At 38.1% G+C, this 18999-nt stretch overlaps 1 protein-coding gene and 1 non-coding gene across 3 annotated transcripts in view; both read left to right on the top strand.

Moving 5' to 3' along the window:
• camk1b (calcium/calmodulin-dependent protein kinase Ib) overlaps positions 1–8809 on the top strand; it is a 40610-nt gene extending 31801 nt beyond the window's left edge. For both annotated transcript variants that reach the window (XM_043252373.1, XM_043252372.1), the window contains 8 exons: positions 2471–2609; positions 3830–3956; positions 5052–5127; positions 5265–5377; positions 5669–5747; positions 6628–6715; positions 6842–6983; positions 7550–8809. In XM_043252373.1, coding sequence (XP_043108308.1) covers positions 2471–2609; positions 3830–3956; positions 5052–5127; positions 5265–5377; positions 5669–5747; positions 6628–6715; positions 6842–6983; positions 7550–7647 — 862 coding nt within the window. In that variant the 3' untranslated portion in view covers positions 7648–8809. The remainder of the gene's footprint in view (positions 1–2470; positions 2610–3829; positions 3957–5051; positions 5128–5264; positions 5378–5668; positions 5748–6627; positions 6716–6841; positions 6984–7549) is intronic.
• A 9967-nt stretch (positions 8810–18776) lies between these two features.
• trnai-aau lies at positions 18777–18850 on the top strand. Its single transcript has one exon. It is a non-coding gene; the product is annotated as a tRNA-Ile (tRNA).
• The last annotated feature ends 149 nt before the right edge of the window (positions 18851–18999 follow it).

Raw genomic sequence — 18999 nt, 5'->3', positions numbered from 1 at the left:
AAAGCACAAAATGACCATGCCCATATATGGTTAAACAATAACAGAGTCAGTTTAAAGAATGACTGTTTAAAGCTGAAGTGTGTAATTTCGATGCCACTAGCCATCGCTTAACTAAATTGCAAAAAGAATGAAATTCAGAGTTTTTACTAAACTGTCCCACAATCCGCCATTGTTTGAATAAACACATAATTTAATTGGACTATTTCCCAAAACTATAGTAACTTCTTTCACACTTCTGCTGTTTGAACGTTGGCTCAAAGAATGGTGAAGTAATAACTTCTGTTTCTTGTTCGCTTCAAGATGGAAATGTCAGATTATTGCTGTAAATAATGCTGATAGTGTTTGAACGTGACCTAGCTATTTTTTTCCTCTCTTGTTTTACTGTATTTTAGGATGTTTCATTCAAAAACAGCGTTCTTCAGGAAAAAAAGGCAAAACAAAACATACAGTACTGTATGTATGTGTGTACATACAGAATGATATATACTGAATGATGTATAGCTGCAGTTTCATCCACACAAATTTGCTAATGTTCGTTGGAAATGTGGTTTCGAGAAACTCCGAATTACTGAAATATGTTGAACTAACTATGCTTTTGGAAAATGCACCCCTGGTCTGGATTGTCAAACAAAGAGATCGAAATTTTGAAAATGCCTCCTGCATTTGATCTACTTATAATTGCCCCTGCGCGATAAGCTGTGAACTGGAGAACACAAAAAGGTTTTAACACTGACAAAAATGACACATTCATATTTACACCAGACAATCCCCACAGGAAGCACACGACACTATACTAGAAGCTATCATCTGTCTTTCTAGCAGGCCCCATAGAGGTACAGAGAAGCAGGTAATGCGTGACTGTGTGTTTCACCCCCCTCGGCTCTCTCTCGCCCCCTCATAGTGTCAACCTCTTTTAATTACTTATGTGCCAGAGAGCCTCGCTATTGTCTTTTCCACTGAGAAATCAAGAAAAAGGCTAAACAACACACACACACACACACACACACACACACACACACACACAAGGCGCATAAGCCCACTGAACAGAGCTGGGAAAATATGCTCACACCTGCGTCTTCACACCTACCATCTAAAATGTCAGTAGAGAGAGACTTAGTTGCGTATATAGAGAAGAGAGACAGGTTATATCACGGATGGCAAACGATGAAGAGAGAACCGCGACAAAGGGCCGTTTTCCACAACAGCTGTGTTAACAGAGAGATCAAGAGTGACAGAATGACAGAAAGGGAAGTGAGAGAGATGTTCATTGTCGTATTTTCCGGGGTGATGGCAACTCTGCATGCAGACAGCAGGACTCGAAGCTTGCCTGGGCTTTCAACTCAGCAAGAGAGATTAACTCTGCATGCATTTACATGTGTGTGTGTGTGTGTGTGTGTGTGTTAGCACCCACGGTCTTGATGCTTCAAATACCACAGACTATGAAATCCCACCCTCAGCGTTCCCTTCATCCTACACATGCAAAGAGACAAAACACACACACTTATGAATGAGGTTTCACCATCTCCGCAGTGTTTGTGTTGAGAAGTTAGGAAGTTAGGAGGAAATTTTTCATTCAGCAATGGGTGAATAAGAGAAATGCTGATATATAATGTTTGAACCCAATAACTACATTTTGCCTTTACAAAATGAATCTTAATTCAGGACCAATACGATTTACTGCATTGTTGCATTTTGACAATTAAGCATATTTCCACAAATTATTATTGCTATAGTACAATAAAACGTTATTATCTACTATGCAATAAACACAATTTAAAATAATTTGTCCACATTACAATATAGAGACTTTATTATTATTACTATTATTATAATTATTTTAAAATACAAGATCAGTGTGGAATATGATTCCATGAAATGTCAAAAAAATCATTGATGTTTAAAGTATGATGGAAAGGCATATCACCCATACAAAAAGGCACTACTTCTGTAGTGACACAATTTTATAGTGAAAGTGACTCATTGCATTGCTTCTTTGATATTTAATATTCATTTTCATATACCATGGAATTTACATGGTATTCCCAAGAACTTCAAACAGTATCATAGCCTTACTGTGCTTCATGTTCAAACTCCTTGAAGCTTTTTTTTTTTTTATGCATGATAATAAACAACCATCTGTTAATATAGATAGGGTAGTGTAACCACTTCTAAGGAATGAAATCAACTTCCCGTTACAGAACTCATCTTTGAAGTTTACTTAACCACATTGAGATACGTGTAAAAGAAAGAGTGTCTACCCAGTCTTTCAGCATAAAATGAGTAAAACAGCTTCCTCTGGTGGTTGTGATGAAGTACAGCATCACCATGTGGTTCTGCGGTGATCCTGCTGTGCGCCAGTCTGTCTGGAGTGAAAAAAACCCAAAACGAGTTAGCATGTGCGTTGGTGTGTGTGAAAGACACAGAAACCAAAAACAGCTTTTCAAGCATCTCTCTGTTTTTCCATTGGCAGAGTGTCCGGTGGTGAGCTCTTCGACAGGATTGTGGAAAAAGGATTTTACACGGAGAAGGATGCCAGTAAGCTCATCCAGCAGATCCTGGATGCTGTGAAGTACCTGCATGACATGGGCATTGTGCACAGAGACCTGAAGGTGAGACAGCAGTTGGTCTGGAGGAAAACAGGTCTGATGGAACACATTAAAGGAGTTATTTTCAACCGCAGAGTGTCATAAATCTGTTCAGAAAGTTTTTTCAATCCAAAGAGCTTAATCGTTTCATTCAGGAGTCCTTGATGGTGCTCTTGATATTAATAGTTGGGCCTTTGCCTCCAGAGACCAGGAAAGTAGTTCTAGGTAAATGGATCAATCAATGGCTCCAGTCCCATTTTAAACTTTAGAATAAAGTCAAGGTGAGGAGTTAAGAATGATCATTTGGGTCAGTGCCGTGACCTAGTGGTTGACTCGAGCATGTTAAGCCCCAGTTCTCATACAAGAGATGTGAGTTTGAGGGAATTTAAATCGGGGGAATTTTGCTGTCGATCAAATGGCCACCCTGAACTCTCAGTACACCTAGGAACTACCTAAAGACCATAGAAACCACATAGAAACTCCCCTCTAACAATTATTCTGAGCAAATTAGAAAAGACAATTTTGTTAACTAGACTAAATAAATGCTGTCAAATGATTAATAGGTATTTATTGCTTCCAAAATATACATTTTTGTTTACATAATATATACACACACATACAGCATATATATATATATATATATATATATATATATATATATATATATATATATATATATATATATATATATATATATATTTAATATGTGAACATAACACATATTTTTCTTAATATATACATGCATCTTTGTGTACTCTTTTTATTCCTTCCTTTAGTAAATTGTACTAAACAATATCTGAGGCTAGTATTGGGAACACTTCCTCATGTTTGTCTAATGAATCGCTTTATTTATCCCCAGTTGTAAGTCGCTTTGGATAAAAGCATCTGCTACATGACTAAATGTAAATTCGCAGAATAAAAGCATTCATTTCTTTTAAAAGAATGTGATGATCAGGCTAAAGTCTTGCTACAAAGTTATTATCATACGTTAACATATTTTCCGACTAGTCCTTCATGGTTTTTGGGGTTACAGTTAGTGTGGGTTACATTTTTATGCAAAGTTAGTTTATTTATAACAGTGCAGTGAAGTGTGATTCTTGCTCTGGTTAGTTAAACATCTCTGCTGGCACATGAATACAGACAGAATAACTGTGTATGTTCAGTGTGATAGTAAATGTCCATATTGCCTTTTCTCTGTGTATATATATATATACGTCTATATGTGTCTCTTTTTTCTAACGCAGCCAGAGAACCTTCTGTACTACAGTATGGATGAAGACTCCAAAATCATGATCAGTGATTTTGGCCTGTCAAAGATTGAGGGTTCAGGTAGTGTGATGAGCACAGCGTGCGGCACCCCTGGATATGTAGGTAAGATACGCCTCCTTATGCAAAAGTATGATATATATTTCGATGAAACCTCAGCCTTTCAGACTTGAACACTGCTGAACTAAATTAAAGAGGGTAATATGCATAAACCATATTATTTTGGGCACTTTGAGATGGAAAAATGTATCTAGAACCAATAATACTACCTTAACTACTCACAGTTTTTACACAACATTAGAATCTACATAGTTGTAATGACAGGGATAAACCCCGAAAATGATAGGTTATTTGTTTCTATCAAACTTTTTTTAGCAGATTTTGGGCTAAGGCTATCAATAAAATATATTTAATTAGTAATTAATTGATAATTGATAACTAATAATTATTTTATACAGATAAAATTAAATGCCTGCTTTATAATATAATGTATTTCATCAGATTAAGTTTTAAATATTTTAGAATAGTTTGTAATAGTAATAAAAATGTAGATGAAGAAAAAATTAAATGGCGTTCAAGAAGCAAACACTGCTGGTTTGTGTAAACTTTTTGGATGAACGGGGTAAACTGCACTTTTTTTGTCTTGTGGGAAACATGCAAGGCTTCTGAAGGGCAGTATTAAATGACAAAAAAACATCTTCAAATAAAAATGAGAATAAAAGTAAATGTTGCATGTTCTGCAAGGGGTATGGATCTTATGAGCAGAATTGTGAGAGTGCAGAGTTGAAGAATCACCATTTGCTGTTTAATTAATTAATTGCCATTAATTGCCTATTACAATTTACATTAATGTTTAAATTAAATAAATGAAATTAAAAAGTAATCACTTTGATAATCTTTTGATGCAACTGTAATGAAAATACAGTACTGATATTTTGAATTTTAAATATGTAAATAATTAAAATAATACATAAAAATAATTTGCACGTATTTCATTCTTCCCCATACCTGTGAACATACCAGTTAATTAAACGATTTTGCTCCAGTTGTAGGAAAATAGAGAACCACGCTTGGTCACACTATTTTTATATTAATTAACCACAAAATGTAAAGTTTTTGGTTGGGGTTGTTTAGTCTACCTACTTACTAGAAAGGGCTGAAGGGATTAATTAAAATGATCCCATTTATTCTGCTCTTCAGCTCCTGAGGTTTTGGCACAGAAGCCGTATAGTAAAGCAGTGGACTGTTGGTCAATCGGGGTCATCGCTTACATTCTGTGAGTTTAAATACTGCTGCTTCTAAATATATATATATATACTTACACCTTTTCCCTTCCCTCCGCTTCGTTTAAATTTCCGAATGTTTTAAATAATTCCCAAGAATTCAACCTGACTTCTGTTTGTTTCCTCTTAGTTTATGTGGCTATCCACCATTTTACGATGAGAATGATGCCAAGCTCTTTGAGCAGATCCTGAAGGCAGAGTACGAGTTTGATTCACCGTACTGGGATGATATCTCTGACTCAGGTATAACACTTTGTCTGTCTCGTTTCTGCAAATTTTTATGCGTTTATTGAGGTTAAAACTTTCATTCTTTCTTTTACCAAACACTAACGGTTGTCAAATATGTTTGGAGTCAATGAAAATACTACTTCTATGTCTGGCAGATCAAACAAAAGAATCTCTCAAGAAATTGAGGCCAAGTTATTTTCTCTTTGTTTTTTTCTATCTTCCTCTGACAGTTCCTTTGTTTCTCAGTGACATTATGGAAACAGTTATGTCATGTTCTGAACTTTTTACACTGTGCTCTTTTCTCAGCCAAAGATTTTATTGTGCATTTAATGGAAAAAGATCCCAGCCAGCGTTACACGTGCGAACAGGCTCTTCAGCACCCATGGTATGAGTTCAGACACCACACTGAGAGTAATCGCTAGTGATACTGTAAATCTCACAGCACTTCAATCATTTGAGTTTTGCAGTCTGTCTTGCAGCAATTTAAGCAATGACAGCACACGTACAGACATTTATTGCCATAACCATTATAGTTACCATATGTTGTGGCTTTCCTGCTTAAAAAGGCAGTCAGACATTCTCATGAACCGCCATATTTCAACCTTTCAAACATCTGTCAACAGGTCTATGAATACCTTTCGCAGTTCCAGATAATCTAGAGCTTTCGAAATTCTTTCCAGCAACATCATTTATTTATGTTGCGTAATTTTAAATCCATATTACTTTCTTTACTACAGATTTCTCTTTCCATAGAGTGAAGGTAAATAAAGAGATGGATGTTGTCAATTTTACAAAAAAGCATTATTAAGTAGTAACACATGGTTTGCATTAAAATACACTAAATAAAATACACAAATAAACTGCAAGGGCTCAATCACATTCATTGTCACATAAATTCAAATACGCATTAAATTAACTTATGTTAGATCTGTCATCAGTGAAGCGAATGGCATTGTTTTTGTCACCAAATAATGTCACATGAAGTTTGGGTGTGCAGGAGTGACATTTGAGTCAATTCTTCTAGTGAATTCAATTTTGGTCAGTTTTTGATGCATAGTTATTATAAATATTCATTCATTCGAATGTAGGGAGAAAGTAATACTACTTTGGATGAAAATGTGGGAATAGATGATGACAGAGCTTTGCTTTTGCCTTTCATTGTGGATTTAAAACAGCAGATTGGCTTCTCAAAAAGATACTTTACTTTTATATAACCAGATATGGTTGACACTGGAGAAAACTTAAATGAATGTTTTGTACGTCAGGATTGCTGGAGACACGGCGTTGGATAAGAATATACATGAATCTGTCAGTGCCCAAATTAAGAAGAACTTTGCCAAAAGCAAGTGGAAGGTAAATGTGTGCATAAATGAAAGTGATGGAACCTCATCTGAGAAAGTAAATGAAGTATTGCAGGTGAAAAGCGTGGTTTCTGATTTCTTTCTCTTACTATCGTCTTTCTCTTATTATCATACACAGCAAGCATTTAATGCCACAGCAGTAGTTCGTCACATGCGAAGGCTGCAGTTGGGAACCAGTCAGGAGGGCCAAACTCAGTCCACCCTGCCCAGTCCCTGCCACGGGCACCTGCTGCTGCCTGAGGGGGACGAGGAAGAGAGCTGTCAGTATCTAAATATGTCACATTTATATTTCATACTGTTTTTGCATACTTATTCATTGAGACAAACATTACAGTTAACTGCCAGCCATATTAAAGCAAATCAAATATTTGCACTGTCATACATCCTACTGTATATTTACAGTGTTATACCAGCTTTTAGTCAAGCCAGGTCAGATTTCAGAAAAAAAAACCCATCATTTTGCATTAAGGGTTAGGGGGTGGGGCTGTATACTGAATACAGTTCTTTTTTGTTTCATTTAAATCAGCATAGATTAAATAGGGCACAACAAATACTACAATAATGTGCCAAAGTTGCATGCATGCCTTAATGTGCCTCATTTCCAAAAACATCTACTGGTTCTACAATCACTTCACTTTATTTTCCTTTCATCCATTCATTCTCCAAACTGCATATTCTCTGTAGGGAAACAGGGATGCTAAAACCTCATTTTATTTATGTATAGCGTAATTTTTGATTTTTACTTTGACAGCGGAGTGAAATAAGACATGTTGTTGAAATGTACTCAAGGAGGACTAATCCATCTCTCTCTTGCTCTCTTTCTTAGCCCTGCGTAGGGAAAATAGTGGCTGTTCTGAGGGTGTCAGTGATGAAAATGACATTCAGAACTGCACCTACCACGTCCATCCTACTAGTCGGGTCTGAGTGTCAATCATCCTGCAGTAACCAATGACTGACTGTCCTGTTTTTCCACTGGAGTCCTGCCACACCCCCAGTCTGGCCAGGAATACTGAGTAGCTCCAGCATCCTGCCACTTGGAGGCACTGCAGTATAAAGAACCCAGGTGGGAATGGGGTCACTACTATTCCAATGGAGCGATTCTGTTTAATGAGAGTTTGAAAAGAGACAAGAAGATTGCCACAGGCTCTTCATGGGTAATATATGCTATTGTGGGAGCTGGATAGAGATTGGACAGTGTTTTAAATCATTTCTAAAACAACACCGTCTACTGTTATTTTTCTTTTACTGAACTAAATGTCCACAGGCCTGTTTCTCTTTTAATTCAAAATGCGACAGTGGCACATACATTTAATTTAATGCACACACATTTCAGATTTGGTGACATTTTATGAGATTACGAATTTTAGCAGTAAGATTACCAATTTTAAATCGGAAAATACTGAACAGTAAATATTCTTTTTTTGCAACTAAGGTACAAACAGATTTCACATCCATGAAATTCTACATATTAGTTGTGTTGCCATGTCAGTGGCTTTGTTCTCCCAAAAGAAGCGCTGATTTCATGTAAATTACATTTTAGTTTGTTTTGAAATGTAATTTTATTAACATTTAATGTCTTTGTAAAGTCTTCACAACAGATCATTCAGTCAGTATGTTTAAGAGCGTCTTTCTCGCTTTAAATGTTTTCTGTGGTGCCTTCATGGATTCAGTATCAATGTTTAACTTTTTTTTATTTGTTTAAATATGTTTTGAAGCTGTACATGTTAAAACATTGCTGTTTACCATCAAATTCACCTACATGGCATATATGGCTATTCTAAGCTATGCACTGTTGGTGGACGCTTTGTAAATGTCTAATGTTTAATGCTGCCATCCTGTAAATATTGCAAACCTATTGTTTTTTTGTAAACCCCTTTCTATAACAACATTACAAATACTCAGGGGAGGAACTGAAATCAGAGAATTTTGATATACTGAACGGTCATTTTACAAGAAAAATATAGGATACTTAAAAATCGTCACTACGAGGCTGTGGTCCATATTATATAAATATATTTGACAATTTGGATTCTTTTCAATGTTGGAACCTGTATGAAAGTAACCTCTATTAAACTACATGAATGTGTGACTTGACTCCAATTTTATTGTTTTGTTTGTTTCCATTCACTGCTGTCCAGAGAAAAACATTAGATGGAAAAACAGTTTCAGAAAAAAAAGTCACATAATAGAAATCTCCAGATGCTTGTGGAAAAAGTTTTCCACAAGCTGGTTGGAAGATAGTGATTTCCATAATCCATTGCAAAACATGTGTTTTTTTTTGTTGTTTTGATTTATTTCGTTTTTAGTGAAAATGATTATGCTGAAAAATATGTTTATGCTGTTAATTAATTTAAATGAACTTAGTATATATTGCAAAATTCTCAAACAATACCAAAAGCTTTGGATTATTTGATATTGTAAAAGTGCATACTAATATAATTTAAGTCTCAGACCTACTTAATTTGTGACAGCTGTTTCGTAGTCCTCTTGCCATCTGTCCATAATTATAATAATTTTGAAGGTTCGCAATCACAACATTTGCAGAACCATTAGTTAACTCTTTATTCTGGTGCTAAATGGTTTTCAAAGGTCTGCTTTAAAAGATCTGTTTACCAATACATAAGAAAATGTGAGGTTGGGGAAAAAAAACTAATTATATAAATGAAGTTCTTTTAAAAGAAGAGACTTATGAAGCTTGTGAATTTTAATTGGCAGTTGTTTGATTTAAACAAATTTTGTTTGATTTTTTTTCTATATCTGTATCTGCTTTCTGAATTTATTTTACATTTGTGGTGAATACAGATGAAATTAAAGTATAAAAAGTATAAAACATTTATAGCAAAAGGCAATGTGTCATGTGATTTTGCCTGCAGTGTGTTGCTTGCGCAGATTCCTGTATTGATCAAGATGCCAATATTAGATGATGGGTCAAAGAATAAATTAATTTGAATTGGTCAGTTGTTGTTTTGTGCCCTTTACATGCTCTGGTGTTTTCAAAAATATATGTATGATGGCACAGTAATGCACATGTGGCATTGTGTACTTGAATGTTTAAATGTGGTCTTGAATGTGATGTTGCCTACTGATTGTGGTTGGAAATGAGGATTTGCTATGCATATCTATCTATGTATCTATCTATCTATCTATCTATCTATCTATATATATATATATATATATATATATATATATATATATATATATATATATATATATATATATATATATATATATATATATAGTCCCATTTCTCAAAGGCTATGAAAATATTGTTCTGTAGAGCACCAAGACAGTTAGCAAGGTAAATCATAGTACAACGCATTTCTCATTTTTACAGGCTTACACTTATGCTTTATATTATAAACGTATTTAATGAGGTTGAATGTTTAAGTGTTAGTGCATATGTTGCTGTATGTATTTAAGCACAGAGTGGTTATTTGTGTAAATAATTATTATTGTAAATACACACAAATACATTTACTCACAAATATATGCTATTGTTAAATGTATAGTGTAAAAAAAATAAACATTTACGAGTTAAATCTAACATCAGTGGAAACCTCTAAAATTCTTAATAAGAGATATGGATTGGTTGTTATTGTTGTGGCTAAATGGCAACATTGAACCAACTATACAGACAGGGACATGACTATAATAAACCAACTATGTTTGGAGTGGAATATTATGCACATTATAATGCCTGTCATAAAAATGTTACTGGTATGTTATTTTGCACTTGTAATTAATTTTCTGTAAAAATGAATCAAAAATCAAATTCAAAAATTAGGCAAAATGTAATATATTTTAAATTTATCACACTAAATGGTTGCCAAGCACATTGCATTTTGGGATGTAGTAGGCAGTGCGATCTGCTATACAATTTTGACAGGGCTTAACCCAAATGTTCTATACATATTGCAGTTAGTAAACATACTGTGCAAATATTAAGAACAGTATGATAGTTTTTCATTCCAAACATTTCAATTACCCCTACTCTTTATAACACACATATAAAGAGCTGATAGCTACCTCTCTGGCTTCTGAATGCTTTCTGCAGACGTTGTGGTTTGCATTCGTTAATTTTTTTTGGAGAGAGCATGTTTTTGACAGTATCTTGGAAAAGAACACAGCGTGAAAATCTACCAACTTGAAACAACTCAGGATTGCAACAGTATTGGATTCACATTCTGTATATTAAATGCCCCATTTCCAAGTCCTAAAATACTTTTGCAAACCAAAACATTAGTATCATTGGCCTTAGTTATGGTGAATATGCAAAATTAATTTTAAGGGATTGACTACTTAAAACAAATGTCTTGCCAGTTAAGGTTAGGTTTATTAATTTCTCTTTTTAATGTTTCTTAGCACATCTAACATACAATTCTAAAATCTAAAAGAGATTCAAATGTCACTTTTTAATAAATGTTTTTACATTGTATTTAATGGTTCTCTTTGATTTGAGAAAGAAAATACTAATGACAGTATGTTCTAGAAATGTGTATAACCACATGCATATACATTCTGTTTAGCCTTTTTGTAAGATGTGTAAGCTATTTTGATCCATTACTTGTATGGATGCAGTGCATATTTACTGTATTTTTTCATAATTGAGTACTGCTTGATATTGATGCCAATGATTTGTATTTTTCAAACATTTGTAACTGTAAAGTGGATTAAACTTGTCTATGCACTGTTACTGTATGCTATCTTGTGTGTTGAATGAGAATGATAGAAAGAGTGAGAGATGCATGGATGGATGCGGTAGAACTGAATAATAGTAGGTTATGGTAATATGCCTACTAAAGCATGCTTTTTGAGAGAGATTTTTCCAGTATTTCCTGCACCACAATGGAAATTCTTTTTCCTGTACTTTTTGGCCTGTACAGAGTGTAAGATGTAGAATGTTTTTCAAAACATTGCCTCTCTTTTTCAGAACTTTACACACAAATCCAAAAATTACACACAAAATTCTATTCAAGTCCATGCAGTCAGTAGTGGAGGCATTGTCTTCTGGGCTTTTGTAGTGTTCTTGTTGATGAGCTGCAGCTGTGACCGATCAGCTTCTGATGGGTGTGGCCAGGAACCGGAGACCGCTAAGATGTTCACCCTCCGGGTCGGCACTCGTGTAAAACACGTGATTGGGATGAAGCCTTTGATTTCTCAGGGGGCACGAGTATGTTGGAGCGCACCAGGTTCACGGCGTTTCCAGAGTCGAGGAGAGCACGGAAAGGCTGGCCGTTGATCTTGACATCATCCTCCGGGGCTCCTGCTGGTGGGTCACGGTGTACAATGCAGCCTGCCAACCAAGTCTTTGCCAGAAGCGTTGAGTCCTCGGTGCGCATGGGCTCTTTATGCTTATTGGTCACTGGGTGCTCTCCGGCGCACGTCGCTCCTGGACCACCCTCTGGGTAAATGGCAGCGCTCTCTCCCCTGGCTCCAGGTATTGAGCCACATCCGCCAACTCGACCACCTTGACAAGCTCCAAGGTGGATTCATTCACTGCCTGCCAGTGTGTTTGGGGAAGCGGCTGCAAGAATCGGTCAGCCACCATGCGTACAGACTTCTGACTGGCCAATGGATCCCCCTCCAACAACCAGTGTTGCGCTAAATCGGGAGAGCTCGGCTGCTTGGGTTCAGGCCGGGGATCAGGCAGCAGAGCGCATTGAGCTGCGGCCATATGGAGGGCGGTGATTTTTTCTGCCGCAGTGGTCAGGTGTTCCACTATTTGTTGTTTGCAGATGCTGACTTCGGTAAGCTGCTGTAATACTTCTTCCATCCTGGGGGAGGAGTGCTACGGCGATCCAATGATACAGGGAAACTGGACACAGGAAAAAAAATCCAGGGTAAAAAGAAATCGGTGATTCTTCACACTCTTGTCTGCATTCTCCATCAGTGTAATGGGGTGAAGAATCACACAACAAGGAGCGCTTAGTGAAAAAATTCCCAGAGGATGGATTTATTAACAGAGAAGTAAAAAAACAAGTGAAAAGAGTCTAAACTGTATCCCGGTGCAGTGACTTCTTCGGGGGCAGTACAGTGGGTCAATGCTGTATTGAAATAGGTTGATCGGCCACTCGCTGCTGTCTGCTGGAAACAAGACAGAAACGTTAGCTGCCGTTAATAGTGGAGGCATTGTTCAGTCATCAGTATGTCTTCTGGGCTTTTGTAGTGTTCTTGTTGATAAGCAGCAGCTGTGACCGATCAGCTTCTGATGGATGCGGCCAGGTGCTCCTCATGAGTTACCAGGGCAATGCTGATGATCCTTCAGAATGCTCGTCACACCAGCGATACATGACCAGTGTTGATTCTGAATGTTGTCATTCAAGATCGTGATGACCGAGACTTCTCCACTTGCTTGGTGATCTGTAAACTCAATTCTTTGAGTTATCCACCTTATTTATGTTTAAATATTTTATAAATAACCCTATGGAATATTTAATTCACTTTTGGTGGCCTTCTGTGTCCAAAATTATGCAAAAACATAGTGAGACAATGTTTTCACACTGCAGTTGTCATTGTAAGACATTGTAAAGCAACTCTGTCCAAGTGAGCAACAGTAGCATCTCTAGGTTATGAATATGCTTCCTTCAAACTTCAGAAGACACAACCCTGAGGGGCTCCAGTGCTGGTTGTACATGTGCTGAATGAGAATTTTCCCAGCCTCACTAACTGCTGTCTGGCTGTCTGTCAGGAAGCTGCTGATCCACTGACAGATGGAGGTGGGCACCGAGAGCTGGGTTAATTTGGGGTGGAGGAGGTTTGGGATGATAGTGTTGAAGGCCGAGCTGAAGTCCACAAACAGGATCCTCACATAAGTTGCAGAACATAATGCAGTCCCATAATGACTGCATCATCCACTGACCTGTTCGCTCTGTAGGCAAACTGCAGAGGATCCAGTAAGTGTTCAGTAAAGTCGTCCAGATAATCTAAGACCAGCTTTTCAAATGATTTAATTACCACAGATGTTAGAGCCACAGGTCTGAAATCATTAAGTCCAGTAATTTTAGGTTTCTTTGAGATGGGGATGATGGTGGAGCGTTTGAAGCATGAAGACACTACACACAGCTCCAGTGATCTGTTGAAGATCTGTGTGAAGATGGGGGTCAGTTGGTCAGCACAGGTTTTCAGACAGGCTGGAGTCACACCGTCTGGGCCTGGTGCCTTTCTTCTTTTGTTTTTCATGAAGACCTGGCACACGCCATCTTCGCTGAGTTGAAGGGCAGGTGTGGGGGAGAGGGGGATTGCAGGGAGTGAGAATGGTTTCTTTTCAAACCTGCAGTAGACCTTGTTCAGGTCGTCTGCCAGTTGTTGATTTGCCACAGTGCTGGGGGATGGTTTCTTGTAGTTGATGATGTCTTTCAGACCTTTACACACAGAAACTGTGTCACTAGAGGAGAACTGAGTGTGAAGCTTTCCCGAATAATTCCTCTTTGCCACTCTGATCTCCTTTTCTAGTGTGTACTTGGCCTGTTTATACAAGACTCAGTCCCCTATCCTGCGAGCATCCTCTTTGATGGAGCTGACTGAGTTTAGCAGTGTACCATGGTTTGTCGTTGTTATAAGTTAAGTCCATGTTATAAGTATATAGTCCTGGTAGGAATGCATATGTCCTCACAGAAACTGTAATATCATATATCATATATTTCTGTGAGGACACATACATTTCTACCAGGACTATATACTTATAACATGGACGTAACTTAAAACAATGACAAACCAAAGTTCACTCGTCCAGATCTGTGGCAGCAGCTTCAAAGACAGTCCAATCAGTGAGAGAGAAGCAGGTTTGTAAATTCCACTCGGCTTCGTTATTCCATCTTTTTACAGTCCTAAATACAGGTTTAGCTGATTTCAGCTTTTGCCTGTAGGTCGGTATGAGATGGACCAAACAGTGATCAGAAAGTCCCAAGGCAGCTTGTTGGACAGAGTGATATGCATCCTTCATTACGTTTTAGCAGTGATCCAGTATTTTACTCTCTGGTTGGAAAAGTAACGTGCTGTCTGAATTTTGGCAGTTCACGTGAGAGATTGGCTTTATTAAAGTCCCAGAGAATGATTAAAACAGAGTCCGGGTGCTGTTGCTCAGTCTCTGAGATCAGATCGGCGAGTTTTTGTAAAGCCAGGCTCACATGCGCTTGCGGAGGGATGTAAACACACACCAGAATAAATGAGCAAAAAAAGGCTTACAGTTAATGAAGAGTGCTTCTACATCCGCACAGCACATCTTTTTTAACACAGTTACATCTGTACACCACTTTTTATTGATGTAAAAGAACGTCCCACTGCCGCGCGATTTCCCCGTTAATTCTGCAACGCAATCGCTCTAAACAGCTGAAAGCCCAAAAGACTTAATGCGCTGTCTGGAATGGCATCATTTAGTCAGGTTTCCCTGAAACACAGAGCAGCAGAGTTTAAAAAATCCCTGTTAGTCCAGGTGAGCAGAAGTTTGTCCATTTTGTTGGTTAGAGAGCGGAGGTTCGCCAATCCACTATCTACCCTGCAGAGAATCTAGTCTGCAAGTACTCCAGTCCTGTAGGGACTGGGCAGTTAACAGGGTCTTGCTGATGAACTCTGCGCCATGGAGTGAAGAACTTCCACTTCAGGGCATAGTCTTTCCTTGTAAAATGGCAAAGAGGTCCTCCTCTGCCTGATAAAATTACTCTCTCTATCTGCTTCACAACCTCGGAGGGAAAGGTCCACCAGGCGAACTTAGAAATGTACCCTGCGTAAGTGTACAAAAACACTTTGACCAGAACGGGCACAAAGTCAAAACGAGAGGGCTCACAGATCTCCAACACTCTTTAACCCTCTGTGTTCTGAGGTGATTTTGGGCCCTGATATTTGTGCTTTTTTTCTGCTACTTATATGTATTGAGCACAAACTGTGTTACAATAATATTTTAAAAAGATGGATGTGCATTTCTGCATTATTTAGAAAAAAAATATGTGTGATTTGTACATTTTTGGAAAAAATCTTGTAGCTGTAATAAGGCCATAAATCTCATAGTAAATAGTTCTGCACAAGACTTGGAGTAACCAATCGTGTAGACTAGAATATTTACTTTAAAATGATGTGAAAATATTCTACTTACTCCTTCACAGAATATGTTGATTTAAATTTTTAAAGATTTGTTTTTTGACTGGAAGCTTGTATGTGGGGCAGTGGCTATTAATATTTAGTGATTCTCACACTCCCCTAATAATGGGCCATCCTTGACTGTGACTTAAAAGCAGGTAAGAAAGAACGTGAGGAGAACTGCCTTTTTTAGTTTAGTTGTATTTTATTTACAACACAGTGTAATTAAAACATACACACTAAAGGATAAAGACACAATATTGAGCATAATGATCCAGAGATGTGAACAGACTTTAAAGCCCTTGCTGAAAACACAAAAAACGCATATACGCATTCATAGAGCCCAAAGGTTTAAAAGGATATCGCCAGAAGAGATAAGATGGCGATCAGATCTCCTCAATGGGCTTGAATGGTGGCTTACTGAGAGCTTCAAGCACCACAGCCAGGTACTCCAGAACTGTACCAGCTGTGCAGTTAACAGGGTCTTACTGGTGAATTATGTACCATTCAGGGTGTACACTTTCCTCGTTCCAGAAGCAGAAAGATCAGAGGCATACAGAAGAAGCCTTCGCTATGTATGTACCGTAGCATCCAGTCCCAGTGGAGCTGGAGGACTAAAAAGAACCAGAGGGAACATTTCACATTCTCCTGAATGGCAAAGAGGTTCACCTTTGCCTTATAGAATACTCTCCATATCTGCTTCACCACCTTGGGGTGAAGCATCCATTTCCCAGGCCTTAGCCACTGTCTCAACAGTACCTCTGAAAATTCTTAGAAATATTGGTGTTTACTTTAAAATTAAAGAAAAAATTCTAGTATATAAAAATGTGATATAGAAAGCATGTTATGTCTTAAAAGAAGTCTTAAGGTCTGAAATTGTTAGGACTACAAATGAGAACTTTTAAGACACTTAAGAGTTTTTTTTAGCAGTGGAGAAAATGGAAAAAGAGTCTACACATTAGATCATGTTTGTGACTGATCTTATTAGGAAAAACACGCTAACATCTCTACACAGAACACTACACAGAAATGCCAATGTGCCAGAATTGGAAGTAAATCACTACATTAACTGCATATTTGCAAGGGGAAAAGTTCAGATATGCAGCAGTGATGATTTGGGTCTGTCACAACCTTCTATAAGAAAAGGGATCACCCAAACATGACCATGTTTACATGCACATAAATATTGGGAGTATTTCCAATAATTAGAGTATGGACTTATTTGCTATATGATGTTTACATGATAAGATCAAAGCTCTTCACTACTGTTTACATGAAATTTCCATATTATTTGCTATAATTTTATTACTGCCATATTTACATATCCCACTGGATATAACAAATTATAGACTCTGAAAAATTGCAGGTGATTGCTGTATTATTTTTACTTTTATCAGAAAAGTGCAAGTGATTGCGTTGGTGCCTCCCTGTTCTGCATAGAGCGCTTTAGCTTCCACTCTCTATTCAAACTTGGATATATCATATACCATTGCACATGTTTTATTATAACACAGATTTCTGAGAGGATTCCAAAAAATCTTCAAAAATACGCCAGCTGAACTTCAGATGACAGACTGAATGTTCAGGACGAACAGATCTATATCGGACGGAAACCTCTATGAAGTACTGTAGAAACTGACCTCTCTTTCAAGGGGATGTCCATCTCTATGACCTCATTCCCCAAGAGAGTGTCTACTTCCTGTTCCATGACAAGAGCCTGCTCAGGGCCCACCAGAGTGACTCCTTTTGAGCCTCCCAATATGACGAGCTGGTACTTGCCCTCACCCTTTTTGTTCTTGTCTTTGTTTGTCATATCAAACAATAATTATATGGGACTTACAAAACTAAATTAGACTTACAAGACATTAAATGAAACAGACATAAAGAGTGAGTTCTAAATGACAAAACGCTAATGCTGGTTCCACCGCACATGTGACATTGTGCCCTTCTATTGAATTAAATGGTCAGATGGCCCTCAGAGTTTGAGCTCTCGGTCACTTCTCCAACTATAACAGGTCCCACCGAGATTTAAACTCGGATCACCATGGAACGCCATGGAACCCTCTGGCTCCAGTGATCCGAGTTCAAATCTCGGAGGGGTTTGATTCTCTCCTTGGGTGCGAGAAGTCCCAGGATCTCCTTGCTAAGCAGCCTTCTGTTCTGTTCTCTTTGACTCAATTGCGTGACACTGCTAGGCACTTGTTTTCTGTCAATGTCTGGTCTTTCTATTTTGACTCCTACTTTCAGGTCTCCTTACAAAGAGCCCCTCCAGCCATAGCTCAGTTGGTGCGGTGTTAGACTGAAGGTCCCTGGTTTAATCTTGGATTTTGGCAGTGGACTCCCTGGTGTATCGTTTGGACACAGTTCTGAAGCTTGCAGGTTTCCAGCCATTTCTACTTTGCCAAAAAAAGGTTGCTTGGTTCCACGTTGTAAAGGTTAGCAATCAGGGATCTGAATCTAGCTGTCCGCGTTTAAACTCAGCAAAACCTGAGAGTTATGGACTTGTTGCATGAGGGGCGAGTGTTCCCCCAAAAAAAATAAAATTGTTAAACTGAACTGAAACAAGTGTAACCATTGTTGAGACTGTTTCACTCAAAAGGCTCTTTACCAGGAAGGATCAACTCAAGCGTAATAAAACACAAGACAAGTTCTTTGGATTTTAGCTTGCAAGGATTGCGCTGTCGGTTGCAAGCGGGAGAAAAGCAGGTGTCTCTCTTTTGCCTCCCTTTGCCTCCGAAGCTCAGATCGCAAGTCACTTTATTTATAGACGAAAGGACAGGGCAAGAAAAGTAGAGGCAAATAGCAAAACAAAGGCTTCAGACATGTTCGTCACATAAGTTATCACTAGCCACATATCTTTGGGTGCGAGAGGTCCCGGGTTCAAATCCCGGATGAGCCCTTAGAAAGGCTTACTTTCGAAGCTGTTTTGTCACCCGGGATCCCCGGCAAGCATCAAGTGGGCAGAGAAGCTGCCAAGGACAGGTCGTTTAGCTCAGTTGGTTAGAGCGTGGTGCTAATAACGCCAAGGTCGCGGGTTCGACCCCCGTACGGGCCAGCGTTAGACAGAAGATCTAAAGGTCCCTGGTTCGATCCCGGGTTTCGGCAGTGGGCGGATGTCTTCTTGCCAGAGAAATATTTGTGTTTAATTGCTTCTGTTTAACTACTATCATGACAAAAAGTGCCTTCTTTGGTCGTTGCTGTAGA

The sequence above is a fragment of the Puntigrus tetrazona genome, chromosome 11 (genome assembly GCF_018831695.1).
Source record: "Puntigrus tetrazona isolate hp1 chromosome 11, ASM1883169v1, whole genome shotgun sequence".
In the NCBI taxonomy this organism is placed as follows: Eukaryota; Metazoa; Chordata; class Actinopteri; order Cypriniformes; family Cyprinidae; genus Puntigrus; species Puntigrus tetrazona.
This window is presented reverse-complemented; position numbering and strand designations above follow the sequence as displayed.